Genomic DNA, 23,047 nt, shown 5'->3' with positions numbered 1-23,047 from the left:
CTCCCCCCTCCTCCCCCTCCCCGCCGCCCGGCCCTGCCCTGCCAGGCTGAGCAACGGCCAGGAGCGAGGGGCCTCCGGGAGACTACGTGCGGTCGCCTGCTCTGTTTGCACCTACGCCTTCTGCTCCAATTGCTTTCCCAACCGAGCGGAAAAGCCGGGAGCATGTTGCTGGGGCCCTGGGAAGCAGGGCGGTTCGGCGCTGCCGCCCGAAGCCCGCCGGTGCACTTTCCTGCTCACCGGCCGTCCAGTCCCTCTGCTTGTGGTCCCTGCCAGCGTCCCTCAGGTTGGACCCTGCAGCCCCCAGCCAACCAAACGGAAGCCCACACTGATGTCGCAGGGTAATGGGGAACCAGAGGCAGCTCAGGACCTCAGCCCTTAGTGGGGCTTTCTGTGTGACACCGTAGGGTCAGAACTAGGGGGATTCCCCCTTAATTACAGTTCTGCAACTACCGGGAAACAGGCGCCACTGTGTGCTAAGCATTGGTAGTCACAGGTGTGAGATCAGCTCTAGAAAGAATGCTTGGAAGTGGGTTTGTAGGGTATGTGACTGAGAGAGTGTGTATAGAAACTAACCTAGTGCCTAGTGCAGGGCCTGGCAACCAGTAAGCCCTCAATAAACCTTTCATGAATGAATGAGAAAGTTTGGTGATGAGGGAGCAGGGGTAAGTAGAGAGGGCACCTCTGCTCATCTCACCCCTGCCTGCCCTGGGCTGGTGCAGATGAAAGTAATTAGGTTGAGTGAGCCTTTATTCACAGCTGGTTTCACAGGCAGGCTGACTTGGAAGAGGAGGGAAAGACAGAAATCCTGGGAACACAAGGTGCTGGCCTGGCTTATTGGCATGCCTCCCTCTGGGAGCCCCTCCACCCCCCACAGTTTGGCTCTCAGTTATCTCCTGTTTTCTTGTCTCCCTCAGGACACTGGGTTCCCTAGGAGCTGCCCCAGGCTTAATGATTGTCCAGAAGGTGGCTATAAAGGGAGCCTGGGAGGCGGGTGGAGGAGGGAGCAGAAAAAACAACTCAGCAGATCTGGACGCTTAGAGCACTGCAAGCAGGAGCTGTGGTCAGAGGCACCTGGCCAGTAGGGCCTGCTCTTTTCTACCATGGCGGCCCAAGGCTATGGCTATTATCGCACCGTGATCTTCTCAGCTATGTTTGGGGGCTACAGCCTGTACTACTTCAACCGGAAGACCTTCTCCTTTGTCATGCCATCTCTCGTGGAAGAGATCCCTCTGGACAAGGATGATTTGGGTGAGCACTGGAAGGGCAAGGTGTTGGGTCCGGGGACAGAACTAGCAGTATGCGTTACATGTCTGTAGCAGTGTGGTGTGTACAGGCAGGTAGTGTGTGCGGAGTATCTGCACAGCTGGGGCTGGGGGCTGGTCTGCCTGTGCTGGATGAAGAGCTGCTGAGATTCAATATGTGTGTGTGGCTGAAGGGCTAAGGAGGGCTGCTTATGTGGGTGTATGTGTGTGTGTGTGCGTACTGTGACCCATGTGTGCCCTCAGAAGCACTGTTTATTATGTGTGTTTGCGGGGGTTCTGAGCATGGTTTCCACACCTCTGTGGGTACATGCTGAGGGTGCAGGGTGACTGCTGGCTACTGCCATTGTGAGCACTGGGGGCTGGGAGGTTGGCACAGTGACTTCATGTAGCCTGGCAGGCTACCCTTTGGCAAGAACAAGGTCCCTGACTCCAATCCTCAGCCCTTCACCCCGTGTTGAGGTGGGGCAACAGAACTGCTAGAGGCATTGGGTTGGCATCCAGGGTGAGGTGGGAAATCAGGCATATACAAACTCCAGGGAGGGGAACTGCCATGTCCTGCTCCTTTCTTGTCCCCTGACAGCTATAGCTGGAACTCTGCAAGAGGCTGAGAAGTCATGGGTCAGCCTGGGGCTAGTGCTGATGGTGAGGCAGGAGAGGTAGCAGAGTAGCAGGGCCCCATGAATGAGTATCAGGATTGCAGTACAGGCTCCTCCTGTTTCTCCAGGAAGGAACCTGTCTCACCCTGCCCAGCACCTCTATACGCCTGACCCCATGCCCTCCTCCACCCCTCCTGTGCCTCTGCCTTGTCCCCTAACCCCCCAGGTGTCCTGCTCCCTGCTCCCGTCCCCTGCAGGTCTCATCACCAGCAGCCAGTCAGCAGCCTACGCCATCAGCAAGTTTGTGAGTGGGGTGCTCTCTGACCAGATAAGTGCTCGCTGGCTCTTCTCTTCGGGGCTGCTCCTGGTTGGCCTGGTCAACATAGTCTTTTCCTGGAGCTCCACAGTACCTGTCTTCGCTGCTCTCTGGTTCCTTAATGGCCTGGCACAGGGGCTAGGCTGGCCCCCATGTGGGAAGATACTGCGGAAGGTGAGTGCTTCTAAAGAGCCTGTTTGGACTGGCATAGAAAATACCTAAAGAACATGTAGAAGCACCCCTTCTTACCCACCACCTCTAATCCCAACCTGCAGCAGGTTCCTCAGGAGTTCCTGGCCAGCTTCTATTGCTTGTCAAGATATTTTAGGAGCCTAAGAGTGGTGGGATCAGGTGGCAGATGAGGGAATTGGCACTGCCAAATAGAAGCACCCTCTCCTTCATCCCTGTAATGTGAGCTTCTGGGAATGCCCCACCTGACTGCCACCCTCAACGTGGCTGTAGACTGGGTACCTACTCTGTCCCTCTTTGCCCCACAGTGGTTTGAGCCATCTCAGTTTGGCACTTGGTGGGCCATCCTGTCAACCAGCATGAACTTGGCCGGAGGACTGGGCCCTATCCTGGCAACCATCCTCGCCCAGAGCTACAGCTGGCGCAACACGCTGGCCCTGTCTGGGGTGCTGTGTGTGGTTGTCTCCTTTTTCTGTCTCCTGCTTATCCATAATGAACCTGCTGATGTTGGACTCCGCAATCTGGACCCCACCCCCTCCAAGGGCAAGAAGGGTGAGCCCCCATCCAAGCTGACAAGTGGGGCACCTTCATTCATCATTCATTTGGCAGATTTTTGTTGAGGACTAGCTGTATGCCTTGTCTTGTCCTAGCCAGTGGATGTAGGGGAAGGGGTGGTGATGGAGGTTGGGTGGGGAGTAAATAAAACTCCATCCCAAGGGTAGTTAAGTACCAGATAAGTGACAGAGCTAACAAGTGCTATGATGGTTATACCCTGGTCCTTCCACAGAACAGCCCAGACTTGCCTATCCTGGATAGCATCCTAAGCGTATTAAGTGGCTTGGGTGCCTTCCTCCATCCACCCTGGTCATCCATTTCTCTCTCATTCATTAGTGCTTGCAGCAAAGTGGGGGAAAGGCAGCAGTGGGGTGAGGAGATACCCTTCATGCTGATCCTGGCTGTGCTGATGGACTCTGCCCCTGCGGCTGGTTAATGAATGGTGGGGTCTTGGGTGGGGACAGGGCAGCAAGAGCAGAGCCTGAGGCCTAGCCTCTTCCCACCTCCAGCCTCCTTGAAGGAAGAGAGTACCCTACCGGAGCTGCTGCTGTCCCCCTACCTCTGGGTGCTCTCCACTGGCTACCTTGTGGTGTTTGGAATAAAGACCTGCTGTACTGACTGGGGCCAGTTTTTCCTTATCCAGGAGAAAGGACAGTCAGCCCTCGTGGGTAAGAGGAGTGTTGGGACAGGGCAGACATAAGGAGCAGAATCCAATGCAGGGGATGGAAGTTCAGGCTCTGCTTCCCTTTATTTTTCTTCTTCCTCTGAGGCCGGGCACTATTGAGGCAGCTATGGCATCACCCTTGGGGACCCTGTACCTCTCCGGGTTTAAGCCATTGTGGGACATCCCCACAATGTAACACCCTTCCACCTTTCCCTTCCCTCTTCCCACGACAACTCCCCACTGCAGGTAGTTCCTACATGAGTGCCCTGGAGGTTGGGGGCCTTGTAGGCAGCATTGCAGCTGGCTACCTGTCAGACCGGGCCATGGCAAAGGTGAGTGGGCAGAAAGGACAGGTAAGAGGAGGGTCCCTTTGAAACTTTTCAGCATAGCTAGGACCTGCACTGGGGAGATGAGGCCTGGGGCACAGGCAGGTTGGCATATACTGGTTTAGGTTGGGTGAAGTGGGAATGATTCCAAGCTACTCCTGAGGATGTGGAGAAAAGGCTCTTGGGGAAAGGGTTTTAACTGATGTCAAGGAGAGCTTCTTTTAGCCTAGCTGTAGGCTTCTCCACAGCCCCAGGAAAATGGGTTGGCAGTGGACTGGGTGCAGCTCCCCACCACGTGTCCCAAGCCTGCCCTAAGGTGGAGGAAGGGATGTTGTGGAGTTTGGCCTTATAACATAATGAGCAGTTCCCTGGGCCTCCCAGAGCTGCCCAAGCCAAGAATTGTGATGGGATTGCCAAAGACCTGCCAGCAGAGGCCCTGCTGTGACAGAGTCCAGGGGTGGGTGTTCTCTGCCCTGCTCCAAGGGCCTGATGTTGCTGGGACTGTATCCACAGGCAGGGCTGTCCATCTATGGGAACCCACGCCATGGCCTGTTGCTGTTCATGATGGCTGGCATGACATTGTCCATGTACCTCTTCCGGGTGACAGTGACCAGTGACTCCCCCAAGGTAAAGAAGGAGGGCCTGGCCACAGCAGGGCACAGGGAGAGAAAGCAAGGGCCAGTGACTCTCAGCTTCCCTTGCCCTGGCTCTAGCCTAGGCCAGCCCTTTTTCTGCTTCTCAGATCTCCCTTCTCAGTTCTATTTGTACCTCAGTTCCTCTCCTCTGTACTTTGATTTTCCTCCTTCACTCTGGGCCTGGTTTTCTTCTCTTCCCTATGCTCCTCTAGGGTGTTGCTTTCTGGACTCCGGCTCTTCACCCTCTTGCTGAACTCACAGGCTTTACGGAGCATGAGGTGCCTTAAAGATATCTCTTATTTCTCTCCTGATCTGTCTCACCTTTGTCCTACCCCCTCTGCCTTGCCCCTAACCAGTTCAGTTTGCGTAAATTTGGAGAACAGACAGCATCTAACTCAGGAATGAGTTCTGTACCTCTTTCCCCTGCCCACCTAGATCCTTGGGTTAGCTCAGTGTGGCATCTACTACTGAAGCTTTGTACTGTCAGTTGTATTGGGGAGTGGGGTGAGGAGGGTCGCTTACCGTCCTACTGTACAACTGTTTGTTCCTGGGGTCTAAGCACCTCTGGCAGGGGTAGGTAGGTAGGCTTTCTGATTCTGAATGCCACTCCACACTGTCCTTGCAGCTCTGGATCCTGGTGTTGGGAGCCGTGTTTGGTTTCTCTTCTTACGGTCCCATTGCCTTGTTTGGAGTCATAGCCAACGAGAGTGCCCCTCCCAACTTGTGTGGCACCTCCCATGCCATTGTGGGACTCATGGCCAATGGTAAGTGATATCTTCTGGAATCTCTACCTTATCTCCTCTTGTGCCTTGTACATAGGCCAGCTAGAGGCTGGAGCAAGCCCACTGGCTGTAGCCTCACAAATGGCTCAGGATCTTCCCCTCCTCCCTGACAGTGGGCGGCTTTCTAGCTGGGCTGCCCTTCAGCACCATTGCCAAGCACTACAGTTGGAGCACAGCCTTCTGGGTGGCTGAAGTGATTTGTACAGCCAGCACAGCTGCCTTCTTCCTCCTACGAAACATCCGCACCAAGATGGGCCAAGTGCCCAAAAAGGCTGAGTGAAGAGAGTGCAGACTCTGAAGTACCCTCCCACCTGTGGCCTTCCCCCTGCACACTGTGGGGGAAAGAAAGGGAGGGGACTGCTCTGGCTAGCACTGAACCTTTGACTTTCCATTTCTGCACCCTCTCCCTTGCTCAGGTGGTGCTGGAAGTTGTCAGTGGCTAATGAGGTCCCAGCTCCCCATCCTATGCTCTATTTAAAAGATAACCTTTGGGCCGGCCCGTGGCTCACTCGGGAGAGTGTGGTGCTGATAACACCAAGGCCCCGGGTTTGGATCCCATATAGGGATGGCCGGTTCGCTCACTGGCTGAGCGTGATGCTGACAACACCAAGTCAAGGGTTAAGATCCCCTTACCGGTCATCTTTAAAAAAAAAAATGATAACCTTTGTTCTTGGACTATATTAGCTCCTATTTCCTGCCTTCAGACAAACAGAAACTCCTGCAGTCAGGGAATCTCCTGTACCCTTCATCTTCTACTAGGCCTTGTCCTGTCCCCATCCTCTCCCATTCCTCACCTAAAATGAGGTTACCCTGCAGCTCCATGGCACTAATGGCCTGTGACTTCTGCCCAGGGCTTCTGAGCAGTGGTCAACCGCTATTGCCAATACCTCAGACTCCAGGGGAAGAGAGGAGGCTATCTCTCTCACCAGTACCCTGGGTATAGTAGGGGGGTATGAGTGGGAGGGTGAGATGACTTGTTAATAGAAGATTAAAACTAGATTTGATACTAAACACTGCCAGTGATTCATTCTTTCAAAAAAGGAAATATAAACCAGAGATGGCTTTCCTTGGGAAGTACTGTTGATAGCTGTTCTTTTCACCCCAAAAGGGAGAGACTTCATTTCCTGGGAAAGGAAAAGCTGAAATGGAGATAGACTCCTTTACACACATGCCTCCTCTGCCTTCAACTGCACTCTATATAGTTCAATGATCATTTTAGAGATGAAGCTATTGGGTTTTGGGCAGGTTAAATAACTTGATGGATGGAAACAGTTTAACAGTGTTTTACTAATAATATGGTCAGAAAGCCTGTGGCAGAGGCCGGGGAGGTTTTGGAGGGCAGGGGGGCTTCCGAGAAGGCAGAGGAAGAGGAGGAGACCACAAACCACAAGGAAAGAAGACGAAGCTTGAATAGTTTTTCCGTCTCTGTCTTTCCCTCTTCCATTTGAAACAAAGGACTCTGGGGTTTTTACTTTGTTACCTGATCAATGACAGAGCCTTCTGAGGACATTCCAAGACAGTATGCAGTCTGTTTGTGTACTTGGAAATCCACATAGATAACATTTCAAGAGTGATTCCTATTGGTTTTGACTGGATATTCATATAAACATTTTAAAAAGATGAGTGTGATAGAGCTAACCCTTATCTGTAAGTTTTGAATTTATATTGTTTCGTCCCATGTACAAAACAATTTTTTTCCTACAAAAAGTTTTTGCGTGTATGTGTGTGTGTGTGTTAGGGGGATGTAAAGGAAAGCAGAATGTTTTATCATAGTTTTCCGTGGCTTTAGGACAAATTTAAAGTCAACTGGGGCCAGGAAAAAAAAAAAAAAAAAGAAAGCCTGGGTTCAAACTCAGGCTAACAGTAACCAGCTTGGAGGCACACAGTTTGTACCTTGCTAAATCTCATCTGTAACAGAATGTGCCCCCTGCAGTTAGGGTGAAGATTAAGTGAGATAAAGCAGTATAGCGTGGCTGTTAAGTGCTGGATAAATGTTCCATCATCATCCTCATCCTCCCCCTAGGACTCCAGGAAATCAGTAGCAATTCTAGGACAAGATCTGAGGCTCATGATTCAAAGTCTTATGTTCATTTATTTAATGAACACATATTTGTTTTCTACTAGAACATAATATCATCTTCCCAGAACTCCCTCATTTTTGTCTCCCCTCCTGTGCCTTTCTCAAAAAACCATCATTTAGGATAAAAACACTGAGACCAAAAAAATGTTTATTACAGTATGTATGGGCCTACATACTTCATAAATATATCTATACAGTTGGGAAGTAGAACCATGATATATACAGAAGGAAAGAGAGCATGGTATTAAGGCTCAAGGATCAGTACATGTCATCAGGCTCAGCATTCTCCCAGTTTCAAGTGCACTAACAAGGCTGCTGGGCTCTCCAATGGAGTGGAAACAGCAGGACCCCTGCCGCAGGATCTCTCAGAATTTGAGGGTCCACTGCAGGTTCAGCCTATGACCCAGGTCCAAAAGTCCCAGCCTTCTCTGCCACCTCCAATGCTAGTTTCAGATTCTGGTCAAATAGCTCACACCTAAGCCAGACCCAGGAGATACAAATAAGAAAGGACTGTAAGGCCTGAGACTCTCTTCCCACTTTGAAGGCAGAGCCAGGGGAAAAACTTATTGAAGGGGGCCAGCCCGTGACTCACTCGGGAGAGTGCAGTGCTGATAACACCAAGGCCACGGGTTCGGATCCCATATGGGGATGGCCAGTTCGCTCACTGGCTGAGCGTGTTGCTGACAACACCAAACCAAGGGTTAAGATCCCCTTACCAGTCATCTTTTAAAAAAAAAAAAAAACTTATTGAAGGACATGAACCCCAAGGAAAGTCTCTGGTTTCTCAAAATAAAGGGCTAAACAAAAAAGAAAAAGGAAGGGCTAGTCACTGTTGTCTTATTTATTTCTGGCAGCTGGCAGGTAAGGAAACTATTGTCTTATTTAAAAGTAATATTCTACTACACTTCAAATGATTTTGGGCAGACCACACAGGGAGGGGCAAGGAGACTTTGATCAGAAACTGGGGAGTGAGGGCCGGCCCGTGGCTCACTCGGTAGAGTGCGGTGCTAATAACACCAAGGCCCGGGGTTCGGATCCCACATAGGGATGCCCGGTTCGCTCACTGGCTGAGTGTGGTGCTGACAACACCAAGTCAAGGGTTAAGATCCCCTTACCGGTCATCTTTAAAAAAAAAAAAAAAAAAAGAAACTGGGGAGTGAGACCACCTACCTAATGGGCATTTCCAGGGAGTAGAATGGATTCTTGAGGGCAAAGTCTGAGTAAATCTCATAAATCTTTCGGAGAAGAGAATCTATTCCAGCTTGCCTAGGATCTGCCAGCACCACAAACTTGATCCCTGGAGAGAAGCCAAGAGGGTAGATAATGCAGCAAATGTCACCCTGTATTTGTACAGCACTTTCAATTTTGCAAAACTTTCATAAGACCATTTTTAGTTTATCCTATTGCTACATAATGCAGGAAATGCAAGACTTTGAATCAATGATGAGACCAGAGAAGTGAAGTGACTTTATCATATCACCAGGCTTTGAGTTCCAGCTCTACCATTTGTTACCAGTCTTGGAATCCCTCAACAGAAACACGCCAGTAGGGAGACAGACTTAGGCAGTTTTCAATAATCTACATTGAGAAAGTGAGGCAATGTCACTCGCAATCCAAAGGCCATTTCCATTTGGCTTTCAAATTTCATTCTGGAATACTTACACTTTTCCCAAATGTGTACATGATAGCATTAAGGTGAGATTTGAATACAGGATAATCAACGTTCAGCATGCTGGACGATGTGGACAAAATCACCTTCAGAGTAAATTGCCTTTGGATTCACAAAATAAGCAAATAAATGTGTCTGTATAATTGTCCCAGGAAAAACTGACACCACCTCCCTCCTTGCTTACTAAAGCTGTCTTGAATCGATCTCTTGCCCCAACCTGCCCCATCACATCCCTCTGGCCTATCTGGAGAGGCATACCTGTCAGTGTCTGGAAGCAGTGCAATTTGAATGTGTCTGTCTCTAGCATCTCAATGCCTGAGCTTCCCTGTTCAGGAGACAGCTGGGAGCCGATGGCAAAGAGCCTATACACAAAGGAGGCAAAGTTGGGAATGCATCCCAATGCTGGAAGGAAGGAGCGCTTATTACATTTTTCCACCGAAGTGCCTCTATCTGCTGAGGAGTTCACAATACAGCCTGGGACAGTCAGGAGAGGTGGTATGAACTGCCTGGCAGCAACGTCAAAATTTCTTTTAAATTCATTTGAACTCTGCATATATTTTACATTACATACTTTTCTATAAAACATTTTACATTGAAAACTTTGGGTAAAATGAACACTGTAGGCATATGTGCCATGCTTACTTAGCTCGTGACTAGGCCTATGCCAGCACATCTCATACCACAGTTGACAGCAAGAAAAGATATTTCAAGATCATTTATTTCAATTGGCCTATATTAAAAATGAAGAAACTAGGGCCGGCCCGTGGCTCACTCGGGAGAGTGCGGTGCTGATAACACCAAAGCCATGGGTTCGGATCCTATATAGGGATGGCCGGTTCGTCCACTGGCTGACTGTGGTGCTGACAACACCAAGCCAAGGGGTTGAGATCCCTTTTCCGGTCACCTTTAAAAAAAAAAAAAATGAAGAAACTAGGGCCGGCCCGTGGCTCACGCGGGAGAGTGCGGTGCTGATAACACCAAAGCCATGGGTTCGGATCCTATATAGGGATGGCCGGTTCGTCCACTGGCTGACTGTGGTGCTGACAACACCAAGCCAAGGGGTTGAGATCCCTTTACCGGTCACCTTTAAAAAAAAAAAAAAATGAAGAAACTAAAGCTCAGAGAAGTTGGCTTAAGCATGATCACGCCACTGCCACTATCACCTAAAACCTAGACATACTGGATCAGTTGTTCTTTTCGTAACACAAGAATAGACTGTTTAAGAGAAGGTAGAGAAAGGTAAGTAGCGCCGCTCAGAAGACTGCCCACAGAACCACACTAACCCAGCCAGCCTAAGAACCAAGTGCAGGCCAACAGGCACGAAGCAAGGGTGGGCGACTTACGAGTGGAACATGGAGGCCAGCATGAGCTTCTCATTGGAGGTGAGGCGGGGCCGGCCGAATCGAATGGACACTGGATAATTACCAGGATTACCGAGATACTCCAGCACCTCTTTCCCGTCCGCCGTGTATCTCCCGTTCACGTCCACGCCATTGATGGCCAGCACTGCATGGCCCACTGCGGAGGTGAGGCTAAGAGTCAGCGAAGCTCCAACCCCAGGATTCCGGCGAGGGGACAAGGACTCGATCCCATCCCCTCGCCCCCCACTTCTGCACCTACTACACACCACCAGCCCACCTGCTCAGCACCGAGCCCCGCTCCCCGGGCCCGAGCCTAGCCCACCCCGGATGCCGTCCCGCTGGCCGAAAGCAACCAGCACACGCTCGTCGTGTAACTTCAGCAGCAGATCCAACGGATAGCTGAAAGTCTTCTCAGCCTCAGACCTCGGCGCGTAGCTGTCCAACTGGTAAATCAGGCCACCAGCTTTGTTCACCACATACACACTAAAAATTGCCATCGCCGCCGCCGCCGCCGCCGCTCAGAAACCCGGTTCCGTCTCTTCCCGATGGCCTCACCCGGGAACCGCAGTCACAGGAGCCGCCCCCTCCCTGGCTCTCTCCTCTCAGCCCCAGCGTGCCATCACCTGCGGCGCTTGCGCACTTGGAGTTATACGCTTGGGCTTTAGTAATGCCTTAGTTAGTAGTCGGGACCTGGTCAATTATTTTCCGTGTTTCAGTGCCAGAAAATAGCACTATGTAACTGCTTCACGACTACAGCAAAGCCCAACAACCTGAGGGCCGTGTCCAGGGTGAGAAACGTGGGAAAAGGAAGCCACTTGAACCCACTTCCGGCTAGTGAGCGAGTGCTTCCCCATATAACTTCTTCGAGTTAGCTCCGCCCCTTACCCCGGAAGTACTCGCCGCGGAGGCTTCTGAGCCTGTTCGTGAACGGCGCTTCCTTTTTGTCCGACATCTTAGGCAGGCTGCAGTCGTCGTAGGTGCTCTCGGAGCTTCGCGATGGTGAGTTTCAGGGTGTGAAGCCGGCGGGGTTCTGAGAGCGGGATGATGTTAGGGCGCAGTGGAGGCGGCATCGGACGGGAGGGCTCCTTGGACTGCAGGGCTGGCTCTCGGGCGGGCGACGGTATTGCTCACCCATGTGCTCCGGTAGTGGAGTTCGGGAGGGATTTGGGAGGTCGCTAGTAGGGGTGCCTGGGACTCCTTTAGGACCTGGCTGCATTCCTGCTTTCCTTCCACAGCCGCCCAAGGACGACAAGAAGAAGAAAGATGCCGGAAAGTCGGCCAAGAAAGACAAAGATCCAGTGAACAAATCTGGGGGCAAGGCCAAAAAGAAGGTAGGAATGAGCTCTCCTTTGAGAGTAAGGGAGATTGGGAGCGCACTCCCGTAGCGCTCTAGTAATAAGTCCCGTTTATAGTCAGTACTTTACAGTTTGTAGGTTTTAGATTTTATGCCCCACATCACCACTTATGCTTTTTCCCTATTGAAGAATTGAGGTGGTGCATACTAAAGGTCCTGGAAATGAAACAAGGGTGTATAAAGTATTTGCTCCATTGCCTAGCGTATGTTATCTTAACGGATCCTGTGGGGCTCGGCCCATATTTCAAACCCCCAAACACATGTCGTTTATTTTTGCAACATAATTTGTCTTTGGAAGAGATTTCTCTGATACAGGTCGCTTGGGAGGGAAAGGGTTCTTCTACCAGGAGTACTGACTTGTTTTCCCTTTTGTTTTTGTGAGCAGAAGTGGTCCAAAGGCAAAGTTCGGGATAAGCTCAATAACCTAGTCTTGTTTGACAAAGCTACGTATGACAAACTCTGTAAGGAAGTTCCCAACTATAAACTTATAACCCCAGCTGTGGTCTCTGAGAGACTGAAGATTCGTGGTTCCCTGGCCAGGGCAGCCCTTCAGGAGCTCCTTAGTAAAGGTAAGGGGTATTTTGTACTGGTATTTTATACTGGCTTTTGCAGGTTAAATTTATCTTAAACATTTAGCTTAAGTGCTTTTAGGAAAGCACTTCCCAACTGGGAAAGCAGTTGGAAGTTTTTTAAAAAGGCATAGGAGGGGCCGGCCTGGTGGCGCACTGCTACAGTGCGCCGCTTGGGAGCGCAGCAGCGGGAGGGTTCGGATCCCACATACAGACCACAGACCGGCCGCTCACTGGCTGAGCGAGGTGCGGGCACAACACCGAGGGTTGGAATTCCGTTGCCGGTCCCGGCCCGGTCCGGGCGCGACACTGAGGGTTGCGATCCGTTGCCGGTCACGAAAAAAGACAAAAAGGAAAAAAAAAAAAGGCATAGTAAAACAAGGCCATCGACTGTTAGTAAAACAAGGGTACTTCAAAAAGTTCATGGAAAATAGAATGAAATGAATATGAATCCTATGAACTTTTTGAGGTACTTGTATTGTAATTTTAATACTTTGTTCTTGGGATAGACGCTAAAGCAGGGTTCTCAGTCATTTTTGTGCCATGGATCTCAATGGCAGTTAAGTGAAGCCCAGGAATCCTTTGTTTCAACTGAGTAAATGCATAGAATTACAGACGAAACATGATTATTTTTGAAATACGGCTAAACATTAAAAACCTTTATGGCAAAATTTTTTTATTAATGGATTAAATTTAAAAATCAAGTAGTGGGTCTAATTACTATAGTTTCATATACAGGATATTCAAAAAGTTTATGGAGAGATTTGTGTTATCTTTTAATTCTATTTTTAGCAGTGAGTATAAATTAAGCTAACTATATTGACTGCTATAATATGGGAATAGTGACTTATAAGTAATAGGAAAATGCTAGAGTGACTATGTGAACAGCAGGTGATAGGCCACTAATTTAAAAGTAAAAATAGATCATCCAAGAACTGTACCAACTGTCTCAAATTAAGCAATTCTGTTTTGGGAAGGGTTAGGAAACTTATTAGTTTCTAGCATTTGTTAAGCTAAGCATCTTGTACTACTACTATGTGAAAACCTGTCCTTTCTCCCTAGGACTTATTAAACTGGTTTCAAAGCACAGAGCTCAAGTAATTTACACCAGGAATACCAAGGGTGGAGATGCCCCAGCTGCTGGTGAAGATGCATGAACAGGTGAACCAAGAACCCAGGGGCTCGTGGCATAGGAAGTGCATATCATATTACAAGGCTCTGTGGTTCTGATTTTTCATTTACTTTTTTTTTTTTTTTTTACAGGTCCAACCAACTGTACGTTTGGAAAAATAAAACTTTATTAAGTCAAATGAATGGGTATGTCTGTTTCCTAAGAAAGGCCATTACAAAGGATTTGGTGGAAGGAATAATAGTAGTTATGGGTCTGTTGACTTTGCTTTGACACTTATAGTGGTTGGAAGAGTATCTGGAAATAACTAGCTTTTTAATTTATGTGACTGCTCTTTGTTCCTTGCTGCAGCTTCAGTTTTGAATTGATGCCTAAAAAGAAATGAAGGGTTAACAGATGAAGGGTGAGATTCCAGAGAGGTGGAAGGTTGAGTCCTGATACTGGATCCATACCTGGACTGCCAGCGGCGCCCATTATTCCAGACCCGGCCAAAAGAGGGCAGCCAGCCTACACTGGTGCTGGAGCTGTGATCAAAGTTGGCCCCAACTCGGTCTGGGGGGAGTTTCTTCAATTTCTGTTTTTCCTCTGCAATGATAGGGAAATAGTTTTGAGTGTGAAAATTTAAAGAACCCTCTGCCCTTCTTGAATTAATTTACTCACTTTCTTTAAGAAATTCTTCATAGGAAGGTCCTATTTGTTGGTTCCCAGGGCTGTACTCATCATCTTGGACCATCCAGGGAGGTGTGGCACCTGGAAAAGGAAGACCCATTAAGCAGAAATGAAGGCAACTTTTAAAAAAAAAAAAACTTTCAGACTATGTGAAACATGAACTAGCTATTAGGTGAGCTCACTTCACCTAATAGAGAACTAGAAATGTTGAAATGTTTGCTTTTGTTGAAAAGCAAAAACCAGGAATTCTGGAGCTTGGAAATATGAAAGCCTGAGACTAATTTAAAGCAACAGGGCTGGCCAGTTAGCTCAGTTTAGGTTAGGGTGTGGTGCTGATAACACCAAGGTTAAGGGTTAGAGCCCTATATCTGCCAAATAAATAAAGCAACATACCTTAAATGTGATACACTCTTTTTAATAGCCTTGAGACATATAACTGCCCATATTTGAATATGGTGCCTTTTGAGGGAAGCCATCACATTCAAGACCCTGAACATCACCCCCAGGTAGCCTTGTGCCCCATTAAAATCCTCCTCCTGTCCCTCCTGATACCATTCCCTTGTCCCAGGCCATCACTGATCTGCTTTCTATCACTTTAGTTTGCATTTTTTAGGATTTCCTATAAATGGAATAGTATATCATTGGTGGGGAGGGTCTGGCCTTTATCGTAATTACTTTGAGACTGATCTGCATATATCAGTAGCTCCTTCATTGCTGAATATTATTTATCCACTTAGCTTTTGATAGACATTTGGATTGTTTCCAGTTTGGGGCTACCACAAATAAACTGCTAGGAAGATTTGTATAGACAGGCTTCTTAGAAATTCTGTGGGTAGGGCTGGCCCCTGGCTCACTCGGGAGAGTGTGGTGCTGATAACACCAAGGCCCCGGGTTCGGATCCCATATAGGGATGGCCGGTTCGCTCACTGGCTGAGCGTGGTGCTGACAACACCAAGTCAAGGGTTAAGATCCCCTTACCGGTCATCTTTTAAAAAAAAAAAAAAAAAAAATTCTGTGGGTAAATACTAGGAATGGAATGGCTGGATCATATGGTGGTGGTTTGCTGAACTGTTCCACAGTGGTTGTACCATTTTACATTCCCACCAGCAGTATATGAGGGTTACCCAGTTCCTCCACATAATTGCCAAACACTTTGTACAATCAGTCTTTAATTATACTTATTATATTATGTGTATAGTTGTATCTCCTGATGGTTTTAATTTGCATTTCTGTAATAACTAATGATGAACATAAGCTAGTTCATAAGCTTTTATTGGGTTTTCTTACTGAGTTTTGACAGTTTTTGATATATTCTGTATACAAGTCCTTTATCAGATATACATACTTTATCTTGGTCAATTTTATACCTTAAAAAAAATTGCCTCTTAACGGTTTTAGAAACACTGCCCTGGACCTTACCTGAGTGGATGTTACCAACTCCTGGTATATCCTGTAGTTGGAAATGGGGGAAAAAAAATCCTAGATAAGAAAGCTAAGAAATGATAGGATACTCATAGCTAGAGACAAAGCAAGCTTTAAAGGTGGCTGAAATTGCTGCCACAATTGCTAATCCTGCACCCCAGTTGATGTTAAACCTTAAGAGCATAAGTCACTGAAAGACAGTCCTATCATCAAGAGGGTCATGGTCTTAATAGTAGAGGTGTCCAAAAGTAGAGTGCCTACTACATACGAATGAACAAAACCCTGCCTTCATAAAGCATACATGTTGTTAGGGATGAGTCCTGTTCAGATAAGCCCTCTATAAAAGGAGTGACATCTGAGCTAAGGACTGAAAGAAGGTAAGCTTTCACAAGGTGATGAGGGAACAAAAGCATATTTTAGGCAATGACAATTATGTGTAAAAGCAGGGAACAACACAGGCTGGAGTACAGAATACGAGATGGCAGGAGGTGTGATGATTTTCTGTATTTGGGGCAGCACTACAGGTGAAGTATAAATTGTCTCAAGGCTGAATAGAGGCAGACAGGAAGTAAAATTGATAGATGTACTCATCGATAGGATATGGGAGATGAAAGGGTGCATCTGTAGTGACTGGAAACACAGGAGTGGTGGGGGTTGGTTTCAGATACCTGTGGGACATTGGTTAATTAATGTCCTGTACTGAACTGTAGCTATGAGTTCTGAAGAGGGCAAGATTTAGGAGTTGGCACTCCTAAATGGCAGTGGTGGCAACAGGCGTGGATAAGACTAACAGGAAGGGTGAGAAGAGATGTCTTAGAACACAACACTAGGGAATAGTATAGTTAGAGGGAGCCTGCAGAGGAGACAGGAATAGTCAAGAGAATACGTAGAAAAACAGAAGAAAGAGTGTTCTGGGACCAGAGGGGGCATTGGTCCTCTTCTGGCTTGCTTTTCCGTTGTACCTGATGGCCAATGAATGTCAGAGGTTGTCCTGTCTCCATCCAGTCAAGCTCTGGAGCTGGTGGCAGGTCCAAGCATGAGGGCTGCTGTGAGCTGGAAGCTACTCGGCTGAAAGGCAAACAGGAGTCAGGCTGGCAGATGAGGTCCTTGAGCCATGAGGATGGCAAAGATTAGATTTGTTCCCATTTCCCAGCCAAAGGTTATAGATTGCTCTAAGATATCAAACTGCCAACAAGAAGATTCCCTACAATCTTACCTATTTGTCTCTTTCCAGCTTCCAGGTGCTGAAGAGCCCTCTTCTGGGTCTGGCACTGCCTGAGGCTGAGTTTGATTCAGGAAAAATAAATGTGTCTAGAATGCTTAAGACCCTGCCTAGGCCATGTCCCCACCTCCAGACCCCCGGTATTATAGGAATGAAACAACTTAGTACATGGAGGGTACTGCCCAGCTTGCAAACTCTTCCCTCCCCCCCACTCCTGCCCACATCTTCTCCACTGACTAGGCCTGCCCTCTGGCAGAGAGATAAGGGAATTCAAGCAGAGCAGGTGAGGAATGGAGTCCGTGAGTTCTCTTAGAAGAGCTGGTTCGTGAAATGCTGGACCTGGGAAAGCCAGGGATCAGTGGATTTGGATACTGTTCTGGATCCTCCGAGGAAAACCAACCTCTAAGACGGATCGAACCAACTCCTGCCTGTTCTGCTCCACCTCACGGATCTGAGCTGCCATCTGTGGGGGAGAGGCTGCTTAGATGGGTTCAGGATCCTGGGGCTGGTCTTTCAGAGGCCTTTCCTTTAGCTAACCTCTTTGATCACCTCATCCTCTTTTTCCTCATAGGAATCCAAACCTTTCACCATGGATTTCTTGAATCTAAAAAGAAAAGGGGAAAAGTCAGCCCAGAACCTTAGCCACTGCCAGCTGTGGAAAGCTCTTCAATAGAAAAAAATTGAGAAATTTTGAGAAATTTCAAACTCACAGAAACAAAATAGTACATTGAATACTTTTGTGTACCTCTTACCCAGATTCACTTAAAATTCTGCCATGCTGGCTCCACTTTTCTTTTATACATAGACACACATATACACACACTTTTTTTTTTGCCAAAACAATAATAGTGTTAGATGTCATGAGATTTAACCCTAAATATTTCAGAATGTATGTCCCAAGAACAGGAACATTCTATACAACCATGATACCATTACCACACTTAAGAAAATCAATTACTCTTTTTGATGTTCGAATTGTCCCATATTTGGCTAGTGAGTACAGACACAGTCTATATAGAGTACAGACATAAAGTCTATACTCTAATTTCCCCCATTGTCTCAAAAATGTGCTTTATGGCTTCTCTGTCCCCCACCCAAGGTCCAATTAAAGGTCACACAGAACTTGGCTGTTAGATTATAACCATATGGTCACTGTAGTTATAAAGCTATACTGCAATTTATTACTATCATTATTTGGCTAGTGAGAACCCCTTCAAGCCAGCTCCTATATCCTCTGGACCTGATTCCATTAATCTGTGTACTTTCTCACTTTCTAGCACAACACATTCCAGGCTCAGCAAGTACTTTCTCTCCTCCACACCTGAAAACCAGTTCTCCAATGAGACTTGGGTCCTTTTACTGGAAAACAGTGTTTAGAAGCAAAGAGCTGAGTGTTAACAAAGGTCTTAGTACTACACAGGTGTTATGCTTCTAGCTTTTCCTGAGGACAGTTTTTTTTTTCCTTAATTCACAGTGGTATCTCCATATTCAAATCCCTCCACTCCTTACATTTATCTTCCTCTGTCATAGTGAAAACTCTGGTTCCCAACAACATCAATATATTTACAGTTGTTTTATTATATAATACACAAAAAGGTTTCCAGATAATTCCAATACCACTATCAACAGTGCCCTGGCCGCCTCGCACATATTGATACATGCAATGGCTTGAACCAGAGCTTATTAGAGTCTTGGCTGAACACCTTGTGTGACCCTCCTGGAACAGGAGAGGATGGAAGGCCTGTAAGAAGCTGCTATGAGGCCATTTCCCACTGGCCTTATCTCCCCTGGGAGGTTGTCATGAGATAGTTTCTTGTCAACTCCCAGATTCTGATGTGGGATGGGTGTTTCTGCTCCCCTCCTCTCAGATTACAGTTGAGAATATAAAATCTAACTTAAAAAAAAAAGTCAATATACCAGCCAGCTACCCACACCCCTCCCCAAAATTGTCAGGCTGGTTGGTTAGCTCAGTTAGAGTACAGTGTTGTAACACCAAGGGTCCAGGGTTTGGATCCCCATGGTGGCCAGCTATGCTGCCCTGCCCCCATGGCAAAGATTAGATTTGTTCCCATTTCCCAGCCAAAGGTTATAGATTGCTCTAAGATATCAAACTGCCAACAAGAAGATTCCCTACAATCTTACCTATTTGTCTCTTTCCAGCTTCCAGGTGCTGAAGAGCCCTCTTCTGGGTCTGGCACTGCCTGAGGCTGAGTTTGATTCAGGAAAAATAAATGTGTCTAGAATGCTTAAGACCCTGCCTAGGCCATGTCCCCACCTCCAGACCCCCGGTATTATAGGAATCCCGCCCAAAATTATCAGTTAAAAATAAATAAATTGGGTTGGCCAGTTTCTCAGTTGGTTACAGCACAGCCTTATAACACCAAGGTCAAGGATTTGGATCCCCATACCGGCCAGCCATCAAAAAAAAAAATTAACTAGCAAAACAAAACAAACCACTTAGCTGCTGTCTAGGTTGTTGGCTCCCAACAACAGGGTATCTCTCAACTCACTGCAGTCATCCCTTTCTGTTTCAGTATAGTCCTTTTTGGTGTGTGGGACAAGGATCTGGGAATTTGGCACTTTGGACTTACTCTTCACTGTCTACGTAAGTAATAAACTGTCTAGTTAGAGGTGGTGCCAATAACACCAAGCTCAAGGGTTAGGATCCCTGTACTGGCCAGCCACCAAAAAAGCCCACAAAAAAATCCAAAAGAAAACTGGCTCCTTACATCTTTACTGGTCAAATCATTCTGGCCTTGGTCTGGCCTTGCCTTATGTGTGAGCTTGACAATCTACAAAGTTAAAAAGTCAAAACTATATTTAAAAAGTAGACTCTGGGCTGGCCAGTTAGCTCACTTGGGAGAGCAAGGTGCTGATAACACCAAGGTCAAGGGTTTGGATCTCCTTACCAGCCACCCCTAAAAATAAATAAATAAATGCAAAGTATGCGCAGAAATCTTAGTTCTATTCTTGTCACCTCTATGTTGTTCCACTGACAAACTAATTGGGTCACACTAACTGATAAGTAATCAGATTCAGGGCCGGCCCGTGGCTCACTCGGGAGAGTGTGGTGCTGATAACACCAAGGCCGCAGGTTCGGATCCCATATAGGGATGGCCGGTTCGCTCACTGGCTGAGCGTGGTGCTGACAACACCAAGTCAAGGGTTAAGATCCCCTTACCGGTCATCTTTAAAAAAAAAAAAAAGAGTAATCAGTTTCATTAGTTTCTTGATTATCTACGTGTTCTTTTTTGTTTTGGTGGCTGGTCATTACAGGGATCTGAACCCTTGACCTTGGTGTTATAACACCATGTGTTCCTTTTCGAAAAACAAGCCAATATATACACACTTGTATATATATCCTTGATTTCTTTCTTACACAAAAGGTAGTATAATATATGTTCTTTTATACATTGCTTTTTTCACTTAGAATATCCTAGAAATCACTCCATGTAAGTTTGAAGAGTCCATCTTCATAATTTTCAACTGTAACTTTCTGCTTAACAACCCTTTATTTACCCACCAAAAATCATAGGGATCTAGGTAAGGGTGTGAGGAGTAAGTGTTTTTTGTCTTGTTTCCCATTTCCTCCCATTCTGAACCACAGATTGGAAGACAACGTAGTAGAATTTAAGCATTTCTTATTCTCCCCAGAGTAGATAGAAATAGCAGGTATCATGTATTTTTCTGTAACTTCTTGGCTCTGAGATCCTCCTGGGTTCCATACCCCATAATCTCAGTATGGTTCCAATTAAAAGTGGCATAATGAGGCTGCTTGTGTTCTCTTCCTGAAGCAGTTGAGGGCTCACACTCCCTCTGTACTGACCAGCTTCCTGCACTTCAGTTTCTCAGGGCCCTCCAGAGTGCAGTCCAAAACTATCAAATATGGGCACTGGATGAGCACCAGCATCCTGCACACTATAAACAGCCTCTTCTATTCCTAAAGGACTCTGTGCCTCACATTTACATAGTTGACTACAGTCAACTTTTATTATATACTGTTTTCTATTCGCTAAATCCCACCCCCCAATTAGATTATAAACCTCGAGAACTCTGTCATCCGATCCTATACTGGACAGCAAATCAACTCTGTCACACTTGTTTTGTGTCTAATATAGTGCTTGAAATAATAAGTGTATTGAAGACAGCAGATACTTATAAAGTCCCTACTGAGCTTTCCAGTTAATACAGGAAGCTCCCATACCTGTCAAAGATCTAGAGAATTCACTCTGCTACTTCATTTTTCATATTGGGACTTACTTACCTTGCATAATCCTGGGGGGAGATCAGAAACTTCTCTTTCATCTGGACCTCAGCCTTGTTCTCCCACCAGAATTTGTTGGTCGCTTTCTTGTGCTCTGGGCTGAGAATGGAGAGAATAAATAATCACAGCTATAGATTGTAAAATATTAGATATCTAAGCATTAGGTAATTAACGCAAACTGACATCTGGGTTTCTGCCTTGGGCAAAGCTGAGAGAGGAATACCGTTACCAGTCTCCAAGATTTCCAGTCTCCCTTCTTCCAATTAAATTGTGAATATCTGAGGGGAGGTGATGGGCAGTGACCAACTGGCTCTCCTTGCTAGACCACTAACATCACTGAGACCATGGCAGCTATAAGCCTCCTACCCCGGAAGGCTGGCAATGCTTGTAAAGAGACTCAATCCATCCACCCGGATCAAATCACTAAAGTGTCCTCCCTCGGCTCCCAGCCCGGCGGTCACCTGGCTAGATGCTCCAGCAGACCCCCGTGCAGCACCGTCAGGTTTCCGTGGCTCAGGTGTTTCCGCACCTCACAGCTGCAGCACAGGCACCAGCAGCAGCGCTCGTGCTCGGGCACGTACCGCTCCACCTGAGCGGCGCGGATGGCCTTGCGGGCGGCCTCCACCTGCGGGGTAGAGACCAAGCAGGACCCCGAGGGGGACCCCTAAATCACAACCCCCGGGCGCTCACTGCACTGCCCTGCATCCCCCGCCCCCTCCAGCCTCGCTCCGCACCTGGGGCAGGAGCCGCTCCAAAGCCACCTTCAGCTGCCGCTGGTGCTTGCGGCTGTAGACGTGTCCGCGACCACAGAAGAAGGTCTGTCGGCACAGAGGGCAGCGCTGCGCCGGCGCCATAAGCCAAGCAACCGGTATCTCCGCTACTTGCGGCCTGTTCCTGCCATCCGGTGACCCGTGACCCCTGACCCCTCAGGGAGGAGCGAACCCAGCGGCTAGCGCCCCCAGCGGCCGGCTGGCTCCACTGCAAACCTTTCTGAGGCTGCGCATACCCTTCGCCCCACGCCCCAGTCTCTGTGCAACCCCACGGAGTCATCAGTACGCTCAAGTGGAATAGTGAGAGGGGTCGACCCCGGCGTGCAGATTCGCGGGAAGGTGAGGAGCGCAGACCGCACGCGTCTCTAGGCCCTGACGCGGGCCGCATAACAGCGTAGCAAATCATAACTGATATTTACAGGGTGCGCACTGTGTTTCCAGAGCTTTACGTTAATACCTCACTGAATCCTCGTCTGACCCCTGTCTGGTGTACTATTGTTTGCATTTTACAAGCGGAGAAACTGAGGCGTACAGGAGGTAAGGAATTTTGTGGAAGGTTGCACTAGTGTTAAGTGGCAGAGTCAGCACCTCCAGCTCCAGTGCTCATTAGTACCTGAAAGCTGTAGGTGAGCAGGGGTCTACACTGACCACTACCTCCCATGTGGCCTTACCTTCAGTCCGACCTTTAGCTGCAGGGATACCTCCATTCCTGAAGACTCCTCCTTTTTATCCATTCACTCAGAAAATTATTCAACATCTGCCTGCTGCATTTGAGGGGGACAGCACTAGCCCCCACCCCTCCGCGCCGCCCCAGGCTCTCAGCATCCGGGAGCTTATTAGTAATGCAAATTCTTGGGCCCCAAGCTAGACCTATAGAGTCACAAACTCCGGGGGTGGGGGATGGGGAATGGGGGTGGGCCGTGGGGCCCACCCAGCATTTGTGGTTTAATGAACCCTTCAGTTTATTCTGATTCTCCCTCGAGTTTGAGAAGCACTGGTCTAAGTCTCAGGTCCTCTGGCTCCACTTTATCCCCTGGGTTCCAGGAATGTTTCAACTACACTCCAAAGTCAAATTCTAACTTAACTTGACCTTCCAGGACCTCTCATTCTGTCAAACCCCAACCTGAGATCAACGCAGGCATATGTTTCCCTCATTTGTTCCAAAGCTGCTCAGAGTATTTGACACTATTTGCTTCAACTTCTCTTAACTTCT

The 23,047-nt window shown here is 47.8% G+C and overlaps 4 protein-coding genes across 6 annotated transcripts; 2 read left to right on the top strand and 2 right to left on the bottom strand.

Moving 5' to 3' along the window:
* Positions 1-563: 563 nt before the first annotated feature.
* Positions 564-5,886, top strand: SLC37A4 (solute carrier family 37 (glucose-6-phosphate transporter), member 4). 3 transcript variants are annotated; one of them, XM_008577895.1, is made up of 9 exons: positions 564-1,248; positions 2,116-2,348; positions 2,672-2,915; positions 3,428-3,586; positions 3,829-3,914; positions 4,422-4,535; positions 4,756-4,821; positions 5,169-5,307; positions 5,439-5,886. In XM_008577895.1, the coding sequence occupies exons 1-9, from the start codon at positions 1,101-1,103 to the stop codon at positions 5,603-5,605; spliced, it is 1,356 nt and encodes a 451-aa protein (XP_008576117.1). In that variant the 5' UTR covers positions 564-1,100; the 3' UTR covers positions 5,606-5,886. The 3 variants fall into 3 exon arrangements, with proteins under 3 accessions (XP_008576117.1, XP_008576118.1, XP_008576119.1); XM_008577897.1 differs by having other exon boundaries at positions 1,199-1,248; positions 2,085-2,348; XM_008577896.1 differs by lacking the exon at positions 4,756-4,821 and having other exon boundaries at positions 568-1,248.
* Positions 5,887-7,397: 1,511 nt separating this feature from the next.
* Positions 7,398-10,998, bottom strand: TRAPPC4 (trafficking protein particle complex 4). Its single transcript, XM_008577892.1, has 5 exons — positions 10,758-10,998; positions 10,418-10,592; positions 9,333-9,436; positions 8,576-8,702; positions 7,398-7,880 (listed from the first exon to the last, which is right to left on the bottom strand). The coding sequence occupies exons 1-5, from the start codon at positions 10,930-10,932 to the stop codon at positions 7,802-7,804; spliced, it is 660 nt and encodes a 219-aa protein (XP_008576114.1). The 5' UTR covers positions 10,933-10,998; the 3' UTR covers positions 7,398-7,801.
* A 327-nt stretch (positions 10,999-11,325) lies between these two features.
* RPS25 (ribosomal protein S25) lies at positions 11,326-13,668 on the top strand. The gene is made up of 5 exons (XM_008577893.1): positions 11,326-11,434; positions 11,671-11,766; positions 12,175-12,358; positions 13,421-13,519; positions 13,622-13,668. The coding sequence occupies exons 1-4, from the start codon at positions 11,432-11,434 to the stop codon at positions 13,513-13,515; spliced, it is 378 nt and encodes a 125-aa protein (XP_008576115.1). The 5' UTR covers positions 11,326-11,431; the 3' UTR covers positions 13,516-13,519; positions 13,622-13,668.
* CCDC84 (coiled-coil domain containing 84) lies at positions 13,635-21,976 on the bottom strand. Its single transcript, XM_008577894.1, has 11 exons — positions 21,799-21,976; positions 21,526-21,689; positions 21,065-21,163; positions 17,338-17,404; positions 17,201-17,263; positions 16,795-16,859; positions 16,541-16,646; positions 15,576-15,606; positions 14,148-14,237; positions 13,940-14,072; positions 13,635-13,858 (listed from the first exon to the last, which is right to left on the bottom strand). The coding sequence occupies exons 1-11, from the start codon at positions 21,916-21,918 to the stop codon at positions 13,795-13,797; spliced, it is 1,002 nt and encodes a 333-aa protein (XP_008576116.1). The 5' UTR covers positions 21,919-21,976; the 3' UTR covers positions 13,635-13,794.
* Positions 21,977-23,047: the final 1,071 nt, after the last annotated feature.

Source organism: Galeopterus variegatus, unplaced genomic scaffold, assembly GCF_000696425.1.
Source record: "Galeopterus variegatus unplaced genomic scaffold, G_variegatus-3.0.2 Scaffold1598, whole genome shotgun sequence".
Taxonomy (NCBI): Eukaryota; Metazoa; Chordata; class Mammalia; order Dermoptera; family Cynocephalidae; genus Galeopterus; species Galeopterus variegatus.
The sequence above is the reverse complement of the archived record's forward strand: the minus strand, read 5'-3'. Positions and strand labels throughout refer to the sequence as shown.